We start from the raw sequence: 20,509 nt of genomic DNA on the forward strand, positions 1-20,509 counted from the left end.
TAAGCGATGCTGTATGTGGGATTCTGGGGCAAAGTGAGAGCTTGGTGGATGCAAAATACCAAAGGCAAGTCTTTGGACACAAGGTTAAGAAATTTTCCCTTGAATTAAATTGTCTCTCATCTTAAAAAACCTTTTCTCTGAGTTTGATTCAGGCTGATGGCAAAGGGAAGCTTGATGGCAAACTTGGCCTGGGGCTGGGGCAGCAGCTTGTTAGGGAGGCTTTGGACTTGAATAAGGGCAGGTGCCACATTGTCAACAGGAGGAATGAGCATTTCTCTAAAGGGACAACTAACTTGTTCACTCCTCCTATTTTAAAATAACTATATTGCTTCTTGGGCGGGTGTGTAGATTTCCTTTTTCCCAGGTGCTACTTAGAAAGGGATCCCAAGACATCTAGAAGTTCTGTCTTGATGGGAAAGCTAGTCAGTGCATAAGTAATCATCAAAAAGAGGTGGGAGATTTTAAGAAGTGGTACAAGAACACTCCCAAGGTCTCTGAAAAACTGAGGAATCAATTGTGAAACATGGGAGACACTAGCTTGGGACCGCCCAGCGTGGTGTGTCTGTATCAAAGAAGGCACTGTGCACTAGGAGGAAAGCAGAGTCACAGAGCAAAAAGAAAACATGAGCCGCACAAATTGGGGGGGGGCATCTCCACCCCAAACTCCTGGGGGAATACTTTCTACACCTGTCCTTCTCAGGTCTTCTCACTTCTTAGGCCCCTTCAGTGGCTTCCCAACTCATCACCCAACTGAATCTAGTTGACCTCTTGACAAAATTCAATGACCTTTTTCTCAGTCGTCGTCACTCTTCTTGGCCTCTCTGTGACATGTGATACTTTCCTCCTGGATCCATGCTGGACCCTCTCTTGGGTCTTCTGCACATCAGACTGCCCCTTTTGCATCATATTCCTTCTTCCCCTGAGCAGGGGTTGTCTCCTTTAGCTCTGTTTTGGACCCCCTTTTTTTTCTTCCTCTCCCTCCCAATCAGTTCTCTTGAATTCAGTTGCTGTCTCTTCACCTTTCCTTCTCCAGAGCAGTCCATCTTTCCCTAGTCTTTCCTGCGAGCTCTACCTCTCCATCACCAAATGCCTGTTGGATGTTTCCATTTGGTTATTCCATAGGCATCTCAAAATCAATTATCCCAAACAAAACTCATTGTCTTTGCCCCCAAACTTCCAGCCTCTTCTTTTGAGTATGCCACCATCCACGTAGACACCCAAAGTGGCAGCCTCACAGTCAGCCTCTGGCTCGTTGTTCACTCTCATCCCACATACTCAGTCAAGTGCTGCATCTTCTAGATTCTACCTCCACAGTCCTTCTCACATCTCTCCTTTCTCTTCACTCCCATGGCCCCCAATAGGCCAGGTTACCATCATCTCTCACCTGGCTATCACTCTAGTCTCCTTGTTGGTGGGCCTGCTTCAAGACTCTTCCCATCCAGCTTTCACTATCTTGCCAAAGTGCAGTGACCTGAACATGTCACTCCCCTTACTCAGTAAGTTCAACTAGCTTCCAGGCACCTCTAAAATCAAATACAGATGCCAATATTTCTTTGAGTTGTTTCTCAGTTTGGCTCTAACCTATTTGTCCAGTCTGCTGGCATCCGTGCTCTCCTTCACACATGGCATTTCTCCTCCTGCTTGGTAGTTAACCTCCACACTTGGAACGCAGACCTTTCTGTCCTCCGCTTCTTAGGACCCCTCAGTTGTCTTTAGAGTTCCTCACACCCTCCACATAGACCTTACCTGATCTCCTCAGCTGCTTGGGGCTCCCCCCACAAAACTATCATGGATCGATATCGTTCCATTTTGTCCTAGAAGCTGAACAAACTCTGTATGTGGAGAGTGACTGAGGCCAGAATGGGGCAGAAGAGTGGGCTTGACTAACTGGGGGAGGCTGCAGGGCTTGTCATGACCCCAACCTTCTCCCTGAAATGAGGGCCCATCTTTTTAACAATATTTTTCAGGCTGTGTGCCTGTGAGTCATGTTAGCCCTTCAGATACAAAAATTTTTTTAAAGTGTTGCTGCAGCATGGTATAGGGAAAGTAGGGCTGATTGGAGTTAGAAGACCTGAGTTCAAATATTGCCTCTGGAGACCTTGGGCAAGTCACTTCACTTCCCTGGGCTCTACTTTCACATTTGTAAGCTGAAGGAGCTGGCCTGGCTGTGCTCTGAGGTCCTGTCTGGCTGATAGGGAATCCTTGACTTGTGAATCCTCAGTTTACCATTTCCGACATTATCCTCGCAGGACAGTTCTTTGCTTTTCTGTTCTTCCCCAGTTACCTCCCAGGGCTTCCACCCTCTCTGTATATGTTTGTTTGAAATCTAAGTAGGTCAGTGAGTTCTCTGTATTTCCATCTCAGTTTCTTTAGACAGCTCTGAGGCTCTGCCAGCCTCTCTTCTTCTTCTTTGTAGTCATTTCTAAGATGGAATGGTTATCTCTTCCCAAAGATCCCTATCGTGACTAACCCAACAGATCCAGGATGCACTTTCCTTTTGTTGCTTTTTCTGCCTTTTGAAAACTGAAGTTATTATTAAAGCAGGTTCAGTTGGTAGCTGGCCACTTGGTTTTTGGAAGAGAGAGCGGATCATTCCCACAAATATCTGGATACCTGAGGTAGGTCATGCCTCTGTGAATCTTACTTCTCAAGCATAGATTTAGGAGTTGTGACTAGATAGAGATGACTCTTCTCAGACTTATTTAGTGGAATTTGTCTTTTGGTCCAGACCTGTGGTCTTCCGAATGTGGAGAATTTCTGGTGTAGAAACATCATCTACGGATACAGGTCTACAGCTTGTATAACCAAGAGCTTAGAGAGTTGTCTGGATCACTGAGAGATTTAAGTGAGGTTACCCAAGCTTACACAACCAGGAAGTATGGGGGAAGCATTTGAACCCAGGGCTTCTTGACCGACTCCAAAGCTGGCCCAGTTTTAAAAGATGAGCAAACTGAAAAAAAAAGGAAGGAGGGAGAAGGAAGGAAAGAGAAAGAAAGCAAACATAAGTCAAAGACATTTTTGCCTTATATCATAATATGTCTCTGTTCCTTCCCATTCCTGCCTGAGGAAATGCTATTTGGAACATCCAGGCCATTCGTTGCATAGAAGTATTGATTTGTGTTGAATGTTTAATTTCTTACATGGTAAAGACATTAAAATGACAGCTGCCATTTTCCTTTTGACTTAAATGATTTTTCAGTGTAGCGCTATGGCTAATGGAGTGTTGCCTGGTATCCTGATACCTTGGGATTCTGCAGATCTTTTGTATAAACACAATTCTCTGAACTCATCTTTTATTTTATGCCACATTCCATGTTGTATTATGTATTGTGATTATTTGTAAATTTTCCTTCTGTCCCTTGCTAGATTGCAGACTCCTTCAGGATAGGAAGAAGGTCCCATTCTTTTTAATCACATTGTAGCCTCAGTAGAGTATCTTGCCGCTAGGGGCGCTAGACCAAATAATTGTTTGTTCAGTAGTTACAGCTCCAGGGGAAGGCTGAATCTCCTGTAGGCAGTTAACTTCATTACTTTGTACAGTAATGGAGTGGAGTTTTCACCTGAAATAACTTTTATAGACTATAACTTAGATATTTTAGGGTTATGAAAAACACTTAGTATCTGAGCCTCAGAATTCTCATCTCCAAAATGAGGGGGTTAGGCCAAAGGATTTCTGAGGTCCATTTCAGCTCTAAATCTGTGATCCTATAATCAAGTGAATGTGGGAATGCCAAGCAGATGTTACCATTTAAAAGCCAAGTGAGGCTTTCAAGACTTTGCCACAGAATTCTTCTGATTTGGGAGTTTTCCATAACATCTCTAAAACCTAGTTGGGAGATGGATTGTGTACTAGAATTTTCCCCTGGCTAGTTCTACTAATCACTGTGATGGAGAATTAAATAAATCCCTGGAACTCCTTTGGAAGTAAGTAGTGAGTTGGGGGAAGGATATTTTGGTGAGTAACGAAAGTATTGCCAGAGAATTGATTTATAATACAAATTCACTCGTTAAAGACCTGCGGAGAAGGATGTTGGAAAATTACAAGAAATATTGCCTCATTAAACATTGAAAAGCAGCACAGGGGGAAATGAGTCTCCAAAAAGTTTGTCATGATAATAACTGAACCACAAGAAGTTATAGGTGAAAGGAGATGGAAGACAACAGATAGAAGGGAAAGGGGGAAGATGTGTCAGCATTTGTATCATGACCTGGAGTCAGAAGGACCTGAATTCAACTCTGGGCTCAGACCCTTACTAGTTGTGTGATTCTGGGCATGTCAGTCCATCTAGTTTCTTCATCTGTCCAATGAGCAGGAGAAGGAAAGGCAAACTATTTCAGTATCTTTGCCAAGAAAACCTCAAATGGGGTCATGAAGAGTTGGACATGACTGTAACAACTAGACAGCAACATGATGTCATAATCATTGATGGTAGACCAACTCTCACCATAGCTGAACTCTTAACACTTAAGTCATTGCTGTGCTGTGTGCCTTTGCATGGTTCCTCCATATGCCCAGAGTGCCTCCTCCTCTCTTAGGATCCTTAGCATCCTTCAAGGCTTAACTCAAATGTAGAAGTCTTTCCTGATTTCCCCAGTGAAAAAAAATGTTTTCTCTCCACTCAGGGGCTTTTGTGTTTCCTCATTTGGGTACGTGTTGTGTCCCTTAATAGAATATAAGCTCCTTGAGGACAGGAGCTGTTACATCTTTGTATTTTTAGCCCCTCGCCCAGGAGTGTTGCCTGCTCAGCTAACACCTAATAAAGATTTGTAGAACTTAAGGGGATGGAAGTAACATGTAAGAAATAATTTAGCAAGGGGATGGAAGTAATGTAAGAAATAATTTAGCAAGGGTTACTGGACGTAAGGAATCTTATGGCTCTCAGGCTAGGTTCACATCCTGCCTCTGATACTTTCTGTTTGTGTGGCCTTGGGCTTTCTGACCTCAGTTTGCTCATCTGTAAAAATGAGGGAATGGTATAAGAAGGCCTCTGGGATCTCTTAAAATTCTGCAATTTCCTAAAAATATAAAGAAGAAATGTATGTGAGCATCATTTTGGAGGCACTGGATATATGTATCAAAGCAAGATCTTTCTTCTTTAAGAAAAGAATGGAAAAGCTCCCAAAGGGGTGGCAAGAGAGGGGACGATCACTGATCTCAATGCCAACTTTTTCTTCTGTTTCAAGTCTTTTGAGAGAGGTAAATGTATGTTAACATCTCTAGTAATAGATATGAAAAGAGAACCTGGCAACCTTTGCAGACACTTTCCTATTACAGATCACCTCTTGAATGACCTAAAGAACATAAAGACTAGCTGAGTTGTTGGTTATAAAAGCATTTGACTTCATGGGGCCAAAGACAGCCTTAAAGCTCTCCTCCCACAGAGGCTTGGTCATGTTGACGTTAAGATCCTTCCTCATGGTTAGCCAACACTCAAAAGGTCTAGTGTGCTCAGCATGCTCACTAAGTGTTAACTTGATTTTTAAAAAATATTTTGAAAATTGCTAGTTTATGATCTGCAGCCAGAGAGAGTTATTGGGAGCATTTGGGTATTAAAAAGATGGGCTGTTCAGGCCGCAGGCAGCTTGAGAGCTTCGTCGATGTGGCCCAGGTTCCCACACCCAGTGCTCTCCAACTCTACCTTCCTGTTCCGTTCTGCAGCCAGCTTTATTGGCCTCTAGAATTCCATGATGGAGTAGCAGCATTGGAGAGTTGGAACAGACCCCAGGCGGCATCAAATAACCCATACACGCAAGGACTTCTCCTTGTAACGTCCCTTAGATGTGATCAGGTTGTCCAGCGTTGGCTTGAAGATCTTCAGGGAGGAGGAGCCTATCACCTTTGGACAGCTTTGATTGGTGGGAAAAGTTTCCTGAATTCAAGGCCATGTCTGTGTCTTTGCAGTTTCCTCTCCTTTTCCTGGTTCTGTCCGTGGGGACCAGACAGAACAAGCCTAAGCTATCTTCCACAGTCTTCTGGATATTTAAAGGCAGCTATGAAAGTCTCTCTGACTCTGCTCTTCTGCTCCTCAATAGCCTAGCTCCTTCACCTGATCCTCATATCACCTGGATATTCCCATCCCTCTTGCCTTCCTCTTGCTGGTCTTCAGCCAATCATTGTCTCCCTTCAGCTATGAATTGAACGCAGTGCTCCAGATGAGGCCTGATCAGAGCAAAGGACAGAGAGAGAAGCTGGGTCTTTCAGTCCAGCCTCATATCCAATGAGCTTTTTTGGCCACCGCTTTGAACTGCTGACTCAGACTGAGTTTGTGGTGCCCTAAGACCCCCAGCTCTTTTTCAGATGAACTGCTTCCCCTATCATGTACATGTGGATTTTTTTTTTTACCCCAATATAAGACCGTATGGTTAGTGCTATTGAATTTCATCTTAATAGATTCAACCCAATACTCTAGCCTCCTGTGATCGTTTTTGGATCCTGACTCTGTTATCCAGCTTATTAGCCAGCCCTCCCAGCTTTGTGTCCCATAAAAATTAGCATTCCCCTCTACCTATGTCTTGATCCCATCACTGATAAAAACATTCAGTAACATAGGGTCAAGTACAGATCTCTGGACCTCTATACTGGAGTGTGTCCTGCCCTAGTGACAACTGAATGAGAATTAACAACTGTGTTGAGTTCCTTCATTCGCCCCACCCAGCTGGTGATAATCTGTTACCACCACGTAATTGTAATGACTACTAGTCCATATCTATCCGTCTTCATCAATGAATAACAAGGGACACTATCAGCTTCTTTTTAAAAGTCTAGGTAAAGTACATGCACTGCAGTTCCCTCATTTACAAGTTGAATATCACTGTTAAAAAAAAGAAGAAGAAAGGTTAATCTGGTATGACTTGTACTTGCTGAAGTCTGTCTGGCACTTTCTCATCACCTCTTCCCTTGATAGAGATCTGTCTTTTTTGCTATCTTAGCCAGAATTGTTCCAGAAATCCAAGTTAAGCTCACTGCTTTGTGGTTTGCAGGTTTAGCTCTCTCATCTTGTTAGAAAACTGAGGCCACATTTATTTTTCTCTGGTCTTGTGGTGCCTCTCCCCTTTCCAATGGTTTTTTACATATGATTGACAGTGGCACAGCAGTCCTATCTGCCAGTTAAGTGCTGGAAGAAATAGTTCCTTTGGGCCACAGGATTTGATTCCATTGAGGACAGTGAGGTACTTTCTTATTAATCTTACTTATCTATCAAAGCCCAAAGAGTCATTTCTTCCCTCTTGTTTCCAGTGGAGAGGTCATTCTCCTTGGCAGGGAAAGCAAGCCAGATAAAGACTGAATAGCTCTGCTTAGTTGGCAGCCAAGAAAGGAGTTACAGTCTTAGACAGCATTAGAAGATGCACAGGGTCCAGGAATAGGGTCTGGATGGAGAGCAGTTTTGCATCCTCCTTCAAACTGACCACTTCGTGAGTATCACAGTCCTTGATGCCACATTTAGGCAGGATATCAGTAAGCTTTGGAGTATGAAAAGACATGACCAAGGATGACCAAGGGCCTGGAATTTGTGCTGTGTGATGGTCAGTTGAAGGAACTGAGAATGATCAGCCTAGAGAAGGTGTGGGAAGGCTGTAACAATTCAGCTCCTTTCAACTATTTGAAGGACTGGCTCATGGAAAAGGGACCCATTCTGGTTGGCTCTAGAAGGCAGAGTTGGGAGCGGAATGTGAGAGTTGTAGAAGCAAACTTAGGGTTGAAATAAGGAAAAACTGCCCTAAAATTGGAGCTGTCTCAAAGTGGAAGGGACAACTTTAGCAGGTTCTATCTCATTGGTACTGCTCAGTAAACTATAGTCACTCCTCGGATCAGATAGCAGCTTGATCACCTTTGAAGTCCCTCACAGCTTGACTCCAACCTACTTTTCTCTATTACTACAATACTGCTTCTTTTCCTTTTCCCTGTGATCTGGCCAACTGACCTTGCTACTTCTCTCGCCTGCTCCTATTCCATCTTCTGCCTTCTGGCCTTTTCCCTGGTTGTCACCCTAGGACTGGAATTCATCCTCACCTTTGCTAATCCCTTGTTTCCTTCATCTCACAGCTGCTTCCCCCACCCCACCCCAATTTACTTTAGCATAACAGATAGCAAGCTATCCTGGAATGCTATCACACCTCCTTAATAAGACCCATGTCCCCTCAGAAGAGTTTGACCCAGCATTCTGCACATTGCAAAAGCCAAGTGATTGAGTGGGTGAAGACTGCATGTTCTCAGGCTTGTGAGGTGCCATTGGATAGGTAGATGCTTGAGTTACTCCATCAGCACCTATACATTGGACAGGTCCTACTTCTGGGCCCAGAATTTAGACTGACTTGCACTTGTGAAAAGGCTGGTATTGACAAGAATTTTCAGCAGTTCTGGACTACTCCTTACTGCTGGGAATCTCGTTTTCGCGGTAATACTGTATGGATGCCTGATCTTGGGACGCTATGATCTTAGAACCCCAATTGTAGGTGATCCAAAATGGTAATAGAAAAATCAAATTTTTCTCTGATTTTTGCACATTTATGTTTAAACATTTATTGTCTTTTATTTTTCCAGTGGTGCATAAACTGTTCTAGTAATCTCAAGAACTATACAGTTACCATCAGAAAATATTATAGAAATTTTGCCATTAAATTCAGAGCAGATAGTGGGATGTGTGATCTTCAGAGTATCTTTTCTTGTCTTTTGTGACCTGTATTTTTAAGCTCTTGGGCTCCTACAAATATACTGCCAACATGTATAAAACAATGAGGAACCCCAGCAAATACAAAATTGTTCTAAAGGTTTCAGTGAACAAGCATTTAATAAGGGCTTACTGTGTGCCAGGTGCTGAGCTAAGGGCTGGGAATACTGAAGAAAGACGAAAACAGTCCCTACCCACAAGGAGCTCATAGTCTGATTCAGAGGTGCTGTTGGAACAGTTATGTGCAAACAAGACATGTAGAGATCTGGCCAAGTGGGAAGGAGGGCATGGGCAGGACCTCCTGCAGAAGATGGGATTTGAACCCTGGGATCTGAGCCTCTTCGGAAGTCATCCTCTAGACAGGAAATGTGGGACGCAGACTTGGCTAATAAAAGGATCAGATGGTACTTTTCATCTTTAAACTACTTTTAATCAGTTTAGAGTGGAAAGTTCTCGTGTGCGGTGTATGGCTCTATGTCACATGGCTTCACATGAATTCTGTTTTCTCAGTGAAGACTTGAAGGAGGATGTGGATTTCCTGTTAATCGGTCCCTTGTCTCTTTCTCCCTCATTTTTGGTGCTTTCAGTGGTGTTTCATGCCCCGCCTCCAGCCAAGATCAAGCGTGAGCTGCACAGCCCATCTGCTGAGCTGTCCTCCTGTAGCCATGAGCAAGGCCTTGGTGCTAACTATGGCGAGAAGTGCCTCTACAACTATTGGTAGGTAGCTGGGGGTCATTCTACTTGGTTTGGATTGTCTACTTGGGGCCACTGTTATTCCGAGAAGAAGCCCTGAAATCATTGCAGTCACCTTAAAAGCTGCCCGGTACTTGGATCTCTTCTCCTTTTCTGCCCTCCTCCCCCTTTAGGTCTGTCCTATGTTAATGTGAACTTTAAACACCAAAGATATGATCTAGAAATGGGTGTAGATGCAGAAGGCCTCGCTTCTGTGCCCTTTACTTAAGGAATATCCTGGCCTTTGGGAATGGGGTTACTTGAAATCATTCTTTGCTCTAAATACAGTAAATGTAGATCTGCCTGGCAAAAGAGGGTGGGTATGGGAGGGGAGAAGTCATGTTATTGCTAGTAACATTCAAGCAGAAATAAAATCTTAGGTAGAGAACCTGGTTCATTCCAGGTAATTCTAACATAATACATTATGCAATATAAAATATATTAAAAGGAAGCTTTGGATGGTATATCTGTGTTTCCCCATCCTTAAAAAAAAAATCCCTAATAATTATTTAAAAGAAAAAAACCGGAAGCAGGGGCTAAAATTATCTTTGAGAAAATCACTCCAAGTGTTAAGGCTGTGACGCAGCCACTTTTCCGAGGTACAGACATTCCCTTGGGGCTGCCAGCAATTTCACTGTGTTAATGCTTTCACTTCCTGACAACAATGAGATGCAAAGAAGCCTTAGAAGGGGCAGGGGAACCAGGCTAGTGGCCTACTTGCTGTGTGATGGTCCTTCTCCTTGTTTCTTCTGTTCACAGTGCCTACGATAGGAAGCCCCCCTCTGGGTTCAAGCCATTAACCCCTCCCACCACCCCTCTGTCACCAGCCCATCAGAATTCCTTGCTACCCCCTCCCGCTCCTGTGCAGGCTTCAGCCCATGCTCCCACGGCAGGCCCTGTGCAAGGCGTAGGCCCAGCCCCTGCCACTGCCCCAGCTCCTGTCCCCGTTCCCACCCCCACTCCTGTCCCTGCCCCCCACTCCCTTCATGAACCCAGACAACAGCAGCAAACCTTTGCCATCCCTCGGCCACCACATCAACCCATGCCGATGCCAAAGATGATGCCTGAGAACCAGTATCCATCTGAACCAAGGTAGGTTCCCGTTGGGGTCTGTTTTCCCTGCTCTATGACCATTCTCTTCTGCTGCCTTCCAAGAATGCCGCCGTTCAGCTTCCCATCATCTGAGCCCTGGGCACCACCCCTCGTAATGTCTTGGTGTCCTCAGGAGACATCAGAGATGTTCTCTGTGGTTTATAGACATTTTACCTTCCTCATGAAATTGGCCAGGGATTGGGAAATGATACTGTTCCCATTGGAGAGACACAGAGACAGAGGCTGTCAGAGAGGTCAGCATGTGGTTCTCCCCCTAACCTGGATCTCCCCTCAGGTTTCCTTCCTCGTAGTCTGTCACTAACAGCCAGCCACAGACCTTGGTGTTGTTTGCCTGGCATTGTCTTATTGCCTTTTGCATCCATATTAGGGCAGCTCTCCAAGTGACAGACTCACCAACTTCATTACTTATACTAGCCAAGTACATTATAAAAGGAGGCTTGGTGCAGTGAACAGAGTATTGGACTTATCTGGCAGCCCTGGGTTCAAATCCTGCCTCAGACATTCCCAAGCCTTTCTGTGCTTCTGTTTATTCATCTGTAAAACAGAAGAGTTGGTCTCTCAGTGGCCTCTGGGAGCCTATTCTGATGACCCGCTCCATAATAGAAATCTCCTGGCTTCATGGCAGGGTTCTTTCTGCTTTCCTCTGACAAAAAATGGAGGCACGAAGACCAGTCTGGGATAATGAAAAACCAGAGCTGGCCTTCTCACTCCCAGCCAATTAAAACCCAGGACTTGAGGTGTTTTTGAATTTGCTCCAGTCTCCTCATGGAAGGCAGTAGGACCGATGAAGGTGAAGCGGGCTGATTGCATGTCAGGTTACATAGATGAGTTGCACACCTGCCTGGGGTCTTTCCAGCCATGGGATATAACACATACAAAGGCATCTCTCTGATACCTCTCCTAGGTCCTCACTTCCCTTGCCTGGCTGTTAGGAAGATGAGTGAGAATAAGGATTGTAAAAACCACAAGGTCCCCTCAGAAATGGCAGTTTCTAGGCTGCTCCTGCCCTGTTCCTGACCAGTAAGATGGACAGCCTTCTTTCCTGGGCTTGAGAAGGGAAGAGCCTGGCCAGGCTTTAGTTTCAACAAAACACCAGGTCCTTTCTTTCCTTCTTTTCACTTTATTGAAATCGGAATACTTCTCTGCGGCCACTCTTTCTTTTTCTTTTCCCATAACAGCACAAGGAACATAAACTGTACCTCAACAGTCTTGTCTGTGGTTGGGGGATGGGGGAAGGGGTTACCAACAAAAGCCCCCTGTTCCTTGACTGGCTAGGAGATGGTGAGGCTTTTATTCATTCAATAAACACATACTAGGTGCTGGGGACACATCAAACCCAGAGCAGGGTGCTCTTACTCTATTTGGATAGCCATTGTCAAGGGAAAATGATTTCAATTAAATTCGGTAAACAGTGGTAAGGCTCTCCTCCGTCTGCGTCTGTGGCACCTTGGGCATGGTCCAGAAGGAACATGGTTAAAATTGCGAGTCCAAGAGCCCAGCTTCCTACCTTGTCACCAGCCTTTGAGATGAATCCTGCAAAAAGCCCAGCTCTGCCACTGCTGTTCTCTTAAGGCTAGATGAGGTCCTGCCCTAGGAGCTTATGGTCTACTCTGGCCTGGAGAGAAGAGTGTAGAAAGGAGCACAAAGAAAAGGTTCCCAGTGCAGTGAGGTTCCAAAAGAGGGAGGATTTCAGGCTTGGGGCATCAGAGAAGGCTGCCTGAAGGAAGAAGGCGTTTTGAACGGAGCTTTGAATGGGGTGTGGGGAAGCCTTTGAGGCAGAGTAGGGAAACTTGAGCCCAAAGGCCAGAACGTGTTGGCTATTTCAGTTTGCCCTAAAGTCTGTCTGAAGGAAGTGGTAGAAAATAGAAAAGCTTGATTGGACCCCCAGAAGGAAGAAGGATCTTGAAGTGCAGTGAGTGAGTGAATGAATAAGTTCAGTTCAGTAAACATGTATTAAGTACCTACTGTGTTCCAGGCACTGTGCTAAGGGTACAGATAAGAAAAAGACAGTCCCTACCTCAAGGGGCTTACAGTCTAATGGAGGAAGACCACCCACAGAAGGAAGCTGAGAAGGGACAGGATCCCAGGGGAGTTGCCAATGCCAAGGTCTGAGCCCTCCACAGAGGAAGGCTTTGGGAGGAGCTCACTGCTCAACTCCAGCTTTCTGGAAGGGAGAGGCAGTGGAGAATTAATGAAAGTAAGAAAAAGCATTTATTAAGTGCTTACTGTATGCCAAGCATGGCTTTAAGGACTGGAGCCCTAAATACCAAAGTAAAGTGTCCTGCTCTCATTGTTACCTCTAGGATCAAACATAAAGCTTCTGTTTCACATGGAAAACCCTTTCCAACCAGACCTTTTCCTCTCTTACTGCTTTTCTGAACACTTTACTCCCTTCAGACATTGGCTTACTCACTGTTTCTCCATCTTTGACCACCATGCCTTCCTTTGCTTCAGGTCTGGAATATTCTACCCCCTCCCCCTGCCTTTTAGCTTACCTGGCTTTTAAGACTCAGCTCAGATCCTACTTTGTGCCTTTCCTGGTGCCTGTCCATCCTGGCCAGGGTCTTCCCTCCAAGACCACCTTTCCCTTACTCTAAATACATTTGATGTCTCTGGTTATATACGTGGAAGAAGATTCTGCAAAGGAGCATGAGAAGAAGCTGTCAGACAGGTAGGAGAGCCATGAGAGAACAGGATTCAAGGAGAAGACAGTGATTAAGGGTCAAAGGCTGCAGAGAGATCAAGAAGAATGGGGGTGGAGAAAAGAACCTAAGTGTTTGTATATTTGTGAGGGTCTCTACTGAGCCATCCAGCTACCCTGATGCAGCCCCTGGCTTCTCTGGTGACCAGGGTAATGAGTACATTCAGCTTTTGTTGTTGTTCAATTGTTGAGTTGTATCCAGCTCCTTCCTCAGGACCTCCTGGACCACAGCACAGGCCTTTCTGTCCTCCACTATCTCCCAGAGTCTGTCCAAGTTTATGTTTGTTGTTTCCATGACACGATCTATGCATCTTTTCCTCTGCCATCCCCTTTTTCTTTTGCCTTGAATTGTTGCCAACATCAGGGTCTTTTCCAGTGAGTCCCATCTTCTCATTATGTGACCAAAGTATTTAAGCTTCAGTTTCAGTATTTCACCTTCCAGTGAATAGTCAGAATGAATTTCTTTAAATCTCCTTGCTATCCAAGGGGCTCTCAAAAGTCTACTCTATACCACAATTTGAAAGTGTTGAGTTTGTAGCACTCAGCTCTCCTTGTAGTCCAACTCTCACAGCCATAAGTTGCTACTAGAAAATCCATAGCTTTGACTCTGTGGACCTTTGTCAATAAGGTGATATCTCTGCATTTTAGTCTGCTATCCAGATTTGTCATAGCTTTCCTTCTTAGGAGCAAGTGTTATCTTAATTTCATGGTTGTAGTTGCCTTCTGCAGTGATCTTCAAGCCCAAGAATATAAAATCTGTTTCCATTTCTTCTCACTCTCTTGGCCCAGTTTTTGCCCATAGCAGGTGTCATGGTCATCTGAATTTAATTTCACCCATGCCATCCATTCAAGTTCACTGACACCCAAGACGTCATCGTTTAACCTTTCTGTCTCCTCTTTGATCACATCCAGCTTACCTTGGTTCATAGATCTTACATTCCAGGGTCTTATGCAGTATTGATCTTTAGAGCATCAGACTTTGCTTTCATCACCGGAGGCCTCCACTGGCTGAGCTTCCATCAGCTTTGGCCCCACCCATTCATCAGTCCTGGAGCTACTTGAAGTTCTCCTCTGCTCTTCCCCAGTAGTATTGGACATCTTCTGACCTCGGGCTCATGCTCTGACATCAGCTCTTATCACTTTAGTCCTGTCCATGTGGTTTTCTTGGTAAAGTTACTGGAGTGGTTTCCATTTTCTTCCCCTGTAGATCACCTTTTGTCAGAATTCTACACTACAACGTGTCCATCTTGGGTAACCCTGCACAGCCTAGCTCCTAGTGTCATTGAGCTATGCAAGCACCTCGACAAGGCAGTGATCCAGGGGGAGGCTAAAGATAAAATTATACTGTCGTACTCCTAGTTTCACCAACATTGCCTCTCCAGGTATTGTTGCTTATGTAGGAGATTTATGTAAACAGGTAAATGGAAGTCTTCTTAACGGTGTAAACTAAGCTTCCATCATTAGAAATGAAATAATACATTCTGACAGGGAATATTTGTACTATGTAATTGAAGGAAAAATGGGAGACCTTGAACAAAATTGTGAAATTTGTCTTTGATATGCTGGTCCCTTGTTTCTTTCTGGCACCTTCTTACTCCTTAATGGTGCCTCTTCCACCCCCTTCCTCCCCCAAACAAGCCAATGATAGGACAGAAGCATGGGGGCAAGTTGAGTGGGAATCTCTGAAAGGGAGGATGAAACTAGGAATTGAAGCATCACACACCAGAAGTTATTGGGGACCTGAGGTGGGATGGGGTGAGATTTGTCCCCTTAATTATCCAAGAAAGAAGAATCGGATGACATGTTTTTCTTTGTCAGATTTACCTTGTTAAGGGAGCATACTCCCTGGAGTGTACTTTTGGAGACTGACCCTCAAGCCCCCCTGGTTCCACCTGCACTTGGGACAATAGGGAAGAGGAAGTACCAGCCCTAACTCTATGCCTTGGTAAAGCAGGGCCTTCCATGGGGTTCCAAGTCCTGGATCAGGCCCCTCCCTGCTTGGCTTTGAAATGACTTGAATTAGCTACCTGCTACTTGTGAAAACTTGGAGCCCCTGGGCTCTGCCCAGCCATCCCCATAGGTATGTCCTCAAGCTCCTCTCCACATTGTCTTCCCCAGTGAGAATGGAAACTCATTGGAGAACAAGGACTGTCTTGGTTGTTTGCCTTAGCGCTGGATCTAGCCCCTAGTAATAAGTGCTCTTTCGTTTCCTTATTTGTATGCTAATATTGGGCCTGTAAAAGTCCAAGATACCGTTCTTGTGAGATGAGCAGAAGACAGCTGCCCCAGTGGCCATTGACTTTGAGTTCACCTGCCATTAAAATGATGAGGTACGCTTGCATAGTTTCACTTAAAATGCCCCTGTATTCGTGTATTTAACATGTCGTTTCTCTAGCATTAAAGGGCACACATAGACGTAGCAAAAATACCAGGAGAAGGCTTGTTAGGGAAATGCCCAGCTCAGAGGAACATCTTGCCTGCCCGCCCACCCACCCACCACTACCACAGTGGGATAGGACAAGTGGATGGGAGAGCATGAGATGAAAAGAAACAGAATGTGCAAGTGGAGGGAGGTCTGAATGTCCAGAGATCATCTATTTTAGACATTCTCACATTGAGCCAAGATTGCTATCTCCCATCCCCTTCAGAAGCAGGTGCCAAAGGAAGCTGCAGACAGCTGTTCTTGGCACTGGGTCAACCCCTCACTACCCCCTGGGTTGACATGGGATCTTTGAGCTAGACCGGCTCCAACCCAGTTATCCCCCAAGTAGGAAGAGCTGAGAAAATTCTGGGTGCGGTGTGGTCCCCTCATTTTAAATTGATAATACTAATCATTTTAGATTATCTGCCTTTTCATTTGGCAGTGATGAACATGGAGGCCAAATACCACTTTTGGTGACCCAGTTAGAGGTTGGCCAGTGAGGTTCCCAAGGTCGTCAGTCACTAAGGGGCCTCCTGGCCCAGTCTGGTTTGGTTTTTCCCTTTCTTAAGTCTGCCTCGTAATGTACTGATCAGCCATGATTTCCCCAGTGGATTCTGGGAGCTGGAAGAGCACTTCATGATGTACACCCAACCCTGCCTGGAGGCTGCTTACAGATTTTTCCCAAGGCCAGGCCTGTTCTACCAGTGGTAACATAAAAGGTCCTGGGCTCAAACCCTGACTCTGCCCTGTGCTACCTTCTTTGCCTCTCTGGCCTGTAAAATGGAGTGACGAAATCTTCTCCACGGGGTCCCTGCACAGCTCTCATTCCTTGTTTGTTTCTTCACCCGTTCATTGTCTGCCCCTTGCAGTCTGGCTCCCAGCCTTCACCATTGTATTGAAACAGTTCTAGACAAGGCCCCCCAGAAGCTGCTGGCCACCAGATTCAGTGGCCTCTTAGCCCTCCCTTTCTTTGGTTTGACATTGCTGGCTCTACCATTCAGTGTGAAATTTTCTTCTGTCTCGACATCCGGAACATTATGCTGTCCTGGTTCTCCTCTTCCCTCCTCTGGTTACTGCTCTGTGTCCTCTGGCTCTCCTTCTTCCTCCCCCATTTCCAAATGCGGGCTCAGTTCTCAGCTTTGTTTTTCTCTCAGTGACCCCACTGCTAGGCCAGTCTTTCTAAACCACCACTTTGTCTACCCGTCTTACCTGCTCAGAACCCTTCCGTTGGTCCCAGTGCTGATGGAATCCAGGGCAGACTTGGGTCCTCCACAGTCTAGTCCTTGTTGCTGTAATGGTGCAGGGAGTCCAGTCCCAAGCATTTATTAAGCACCTGCTGTACTAAAGAATGCTGCATTGGGATCTTTCTCTGCTTTATTATACAAACCCTGTTCTCTGCCTAAATGGGTCTGGTCATTATCCTCCTAACCATGCTGTCTCTAACCACCACCAGTCTCCAGCTCTCCATCTGGCTAAATCTTACTTTTAGCTCAAAGCTCGGCTGCAATACTATGTGCTCCCTGACCCGCTATCATGACGGATTTTTTTTCTTCTCACATTAGACTTCAAATTGGTGAAATCTTAATTCAAAGTAAACCCTACTCCACTTCAAGACTTCTGGGACATAGTAATGCCTCCAAAGGGAGTAAAATCCCCTTATTTGCCAGAAGAAAATAAAACCCCACTGTTTTATTCATAAACAGTTCAACAAATACTGATGAATTGCTTACAGCTTGCAAAGCATTGTGCCTAGGCACTGAAGATACCGTGACAAAGAGTCGATAGTCCCTGCCCTCAGAGACTTATGGACAGTGGAAAGAATGACGGATTTAGAGTTAGAGGACCTGAGTTGAAATGACGGCATTGCCCCTACCACCTGTGTGACCTTGGGCAAGTCACTTATTCTCTCGAGACCTCAGTTTCCTCATCTGTAAAATAAGGGCGTTGGACTAATTGACCTCTGAGGTCCTTTCCAACTCTTGCTATGTAAGCCTGTAGGCTTATACCTCTCCAGGTAATAGTACCTGAAGCTTCAATGTACGATGGAAAAAAGTACCAAACTTGGAGTCACAGAATCCTGATTCTGCCACATGCTACCTGTGTAACGTTGGACAAGTCACTTAACCTCTCTGGGCCTCAGATTCCTTATCTGTAAAGTCAGAGGGATGGCCTACATGAATTCCAAAGTGTCTCCCACCTCGAATCTATGACCTTATGATCCTATAAGAAGCAGTCTGCTCTCACAAACAGCCTATTTGCTTTACTTTTTGCTTCAATGCTAACTACCTTAATTCTGTAGAAGCTTTGAAGTAGTAAATTGGCAGTCAGGTAAGGTTTTAGATGTGATAACTCAACAGTCTACCATCAAAGGAAGTGAGTGAAAAACTATTCAGAGGAGACTCAAATACCCAGATGGCTCTGAGAGCCCATCAGTATGGATCTTCCTCTGGCAGTGGCAGTCATGAGTTACTCTTGTCCAGGTCCTCTCATGGGTTTGCCCCTACATATCTCTTGTCTTTTGGTCAGTCCTCAGTTGTGACTCTTCAGAGACCATTGTGTTAACATGATTGGCAGCCATAAGACAATGTTGAGAGCTTGTGGCTCTTGCAAAGATATTCCTGTGTTTCAGGGAAAGAATTGGTGTGGTAGGAAAACATGGCATTTTCCCAGCTGTCTTCTTTCTGATCAGTTCTAATGCAGCTCATAGTTCATTTAGACTGCTGGTTTTATACTGTTTATTGATAGATGAGGTATATAGGTTGGCCATCCAACAGGAATTCAGAATCTTGGGGCTTTCTAATTTATAGGCAACATTACTCTTTTATAGAAAAGCTTGTCTTTCCTTGTGATGTACTTCTGTCACTGAAAAACGGTGTAATGATGGCTCACATAATCCTGTTTACAAAAGCAAAGTAGTGTTTATTGCATTTTCTAAAAGATTTCCATTCCAAATGCTTAAAATTCTCCTCCCCTCCTCCTAATTAAAAAAAAATTAACACCTAATAAGGGGGAATTTTAGGGATCTGGAAAGTTCACTTATGTGGACTGTCTCACCAGATTGGATTATGGGGGTGTATTTATTGTGTTAAAAGTTATTTAACTATCCCTTTTTGCTTGCATTTATTTTAGGTCTGCTTACCCTGTCAACTTCATTCTACTCCCCAAAATTATTTTTCATTCTTTAAAGTCTTAGAGAGAAGGAAGAATTTGATCTTACAGTCACATACTGACAAAGAGAAAGTGGGCCTAATTGACTCTGGTAGGGATCTCAGTCACTTGAAGATAAGAATGAGGATCCAAGGTTACCAGAGCACCAACTTCTAATGGATAACGTTGCTTATTTTCATGTCCTTTTCTTAAGCCTGTTCTGACTTCCCTCCCTCTGGGATCTTCACCCTGTTGTTAGCACAGTCAGCTCTACACTGCCCTCTCTTCTTGAATCACTTGCCCTTCTTGTCCTCATTCCTGGATAGATTTCAGCCCTGAATGACTCCCTCCTCCCTACGTCACTTCTGCTCACTGCTGGATAGAATTGGAGGGAGTCAAACTGTGCTAACTGTACATTATAATATAAATTCATGTACTACAACCTCAACTGGGTCCTCACTATAACAAGGCAATGACTTCATTCTTCCTTAATTGATTCCCTATCTTATTACCCACAAAAGCATTTCCAGCCTTTCTCTCAAGCCTATCACACACACCTCTCCTTCCACCCCCTCTCCTTGTTTCTTACATTATTAAAAGAGTTGGTCATCTGACCTGAGCTCCCTGTTCTCAAACCCTTTGATATCATCTCCCGTAAAAGAGGGAGCCCTTCTCTCTGCCAAAGCTAATCTTTTTATATGTGGTCTTGATCCTGTCCCCTCCCATCTTCTCGCTCAGATTAGAAGCTCAGTCATCTCTGCGCCACTCCTTGCCTTACCTAACCCATCTTTCCATTCTTATTACACATGGTTTCCCCTTTCATGCTCTGTGATTCTGCCAAATTGACCCAATATCCATCTCCTGTTGTCAAACCCTGGCTGTTCCCCCTGCCTGGGGTGCATCCCTTCCTTACCCCAGTCTTACTGAATCCCTCTTTTCCTTCCAAGGTACTTTGTCCATGAAGCCTTTCCTAATCACCTCCACTGCCAGTACCCACCCTCCCTACACTGCATTATATTCACTTACCTCTTTATTGTGCATGTACTTCTACATGTTCTTGTTCCTTCCACATAGGGTTTGGTTCTTTCTTTGGATGTGTATTCCTGGTGCCTGGCATTTCTGCCTAAATTCCCTTGAAATTTCCATTTTTAGCTTCATGTTACACTTTCTATTTAACAAGATTGTCTTAATATTTTTCTGACCCCTGTAGATAAAAGTTTTGAGGCCTTCTCTCAAATCAAGAAGTGCTTCTTAATTTTAAAGCTTTAGAACCACATTCATTCATTCAATAAACATTTCTTAAGAGCCTACTTATGTGCCAGGCATTGTGCCCTATCTAGTACTAGAGCTATGATCGGTCTCTGACAGATCAGATTCTATAGCAGTGTCTCCAATTATCTCGTTGCTGTCTGCATGTTTGGCTCCCATTACTTACCCTATAGCTCATTAGAACTGTGATCTGTTATCTTAAAGATGATTATGAATGGTTTTTAATGAAAATGCTGAGAATATAAACTAGAATTTGATGGCACAATTTTTCTTCGGATCCAAAAACGATTCTTCCCCTCTTTCTTGTCCAACGCCCATTCCCCTTTCCATCAGTCAGAGTCCTCAGTTCACTTGTCCAATGTACATGTGTAATGCCCATTGAACTGCCTTGTTTTCGTAAGGGTGGAATTCAGTTTCCAAGACCTTGCACCTTTGCTTGGTGCCAGTTTGGAACTG

General features: G+C 44.5%; 1 protein-coding gene across 4 annotated transcripts in view; it reads left to right on the top strand.

The window, feature by feature from the left end:
* The window catches only part of ETV5 (ETS variant transcription factor 5), a 74,243-nt gene that overhangs the window by 22,920 nt on the left and 30,814 nt on the right, over positions 1 to 20,509 (top strand). For 3 of the 4 annotated variants that reach the window (XM_072640398.1, XM_072640396.1, XM_072640397.1), the window contains exons 6-8: positions 9,257 to 9,386; positions 10,161 to 10,493; positions 15,459 to 15,545. In XM_072640398.1, coding sequence (XP_072496499.1) covers positions 9,257 to 9,386; positions 10,161 to 10,493; positions 15,459 to 15,545 — 550 coding nt within the window. The remainder of the gene's footprint in view (positions 1 to 9,256; positions 9,387 to 10,160; positions 10,494 to 15,458; positions 15,546 to 20,509) is intronic. The other variant, XM_072640399.1, reaches the window with a different exon arrangement.

This window comes from Notamacropus eugenii, chromosome 2 (genome assembly GCF_028372415.1).
Source record: "Notamacropus eugenii isolate mMacEug1 chromosome 2, mMacEug1.pri_v2, whole genome shotgun sequence".
Classification (NCBI taxonomy): Eukaryota; Metazoa; Chordata; class Mammalia; order Diprotodontia; family Macropodidae; genus Notamacropus; species Notamacropus eugenii.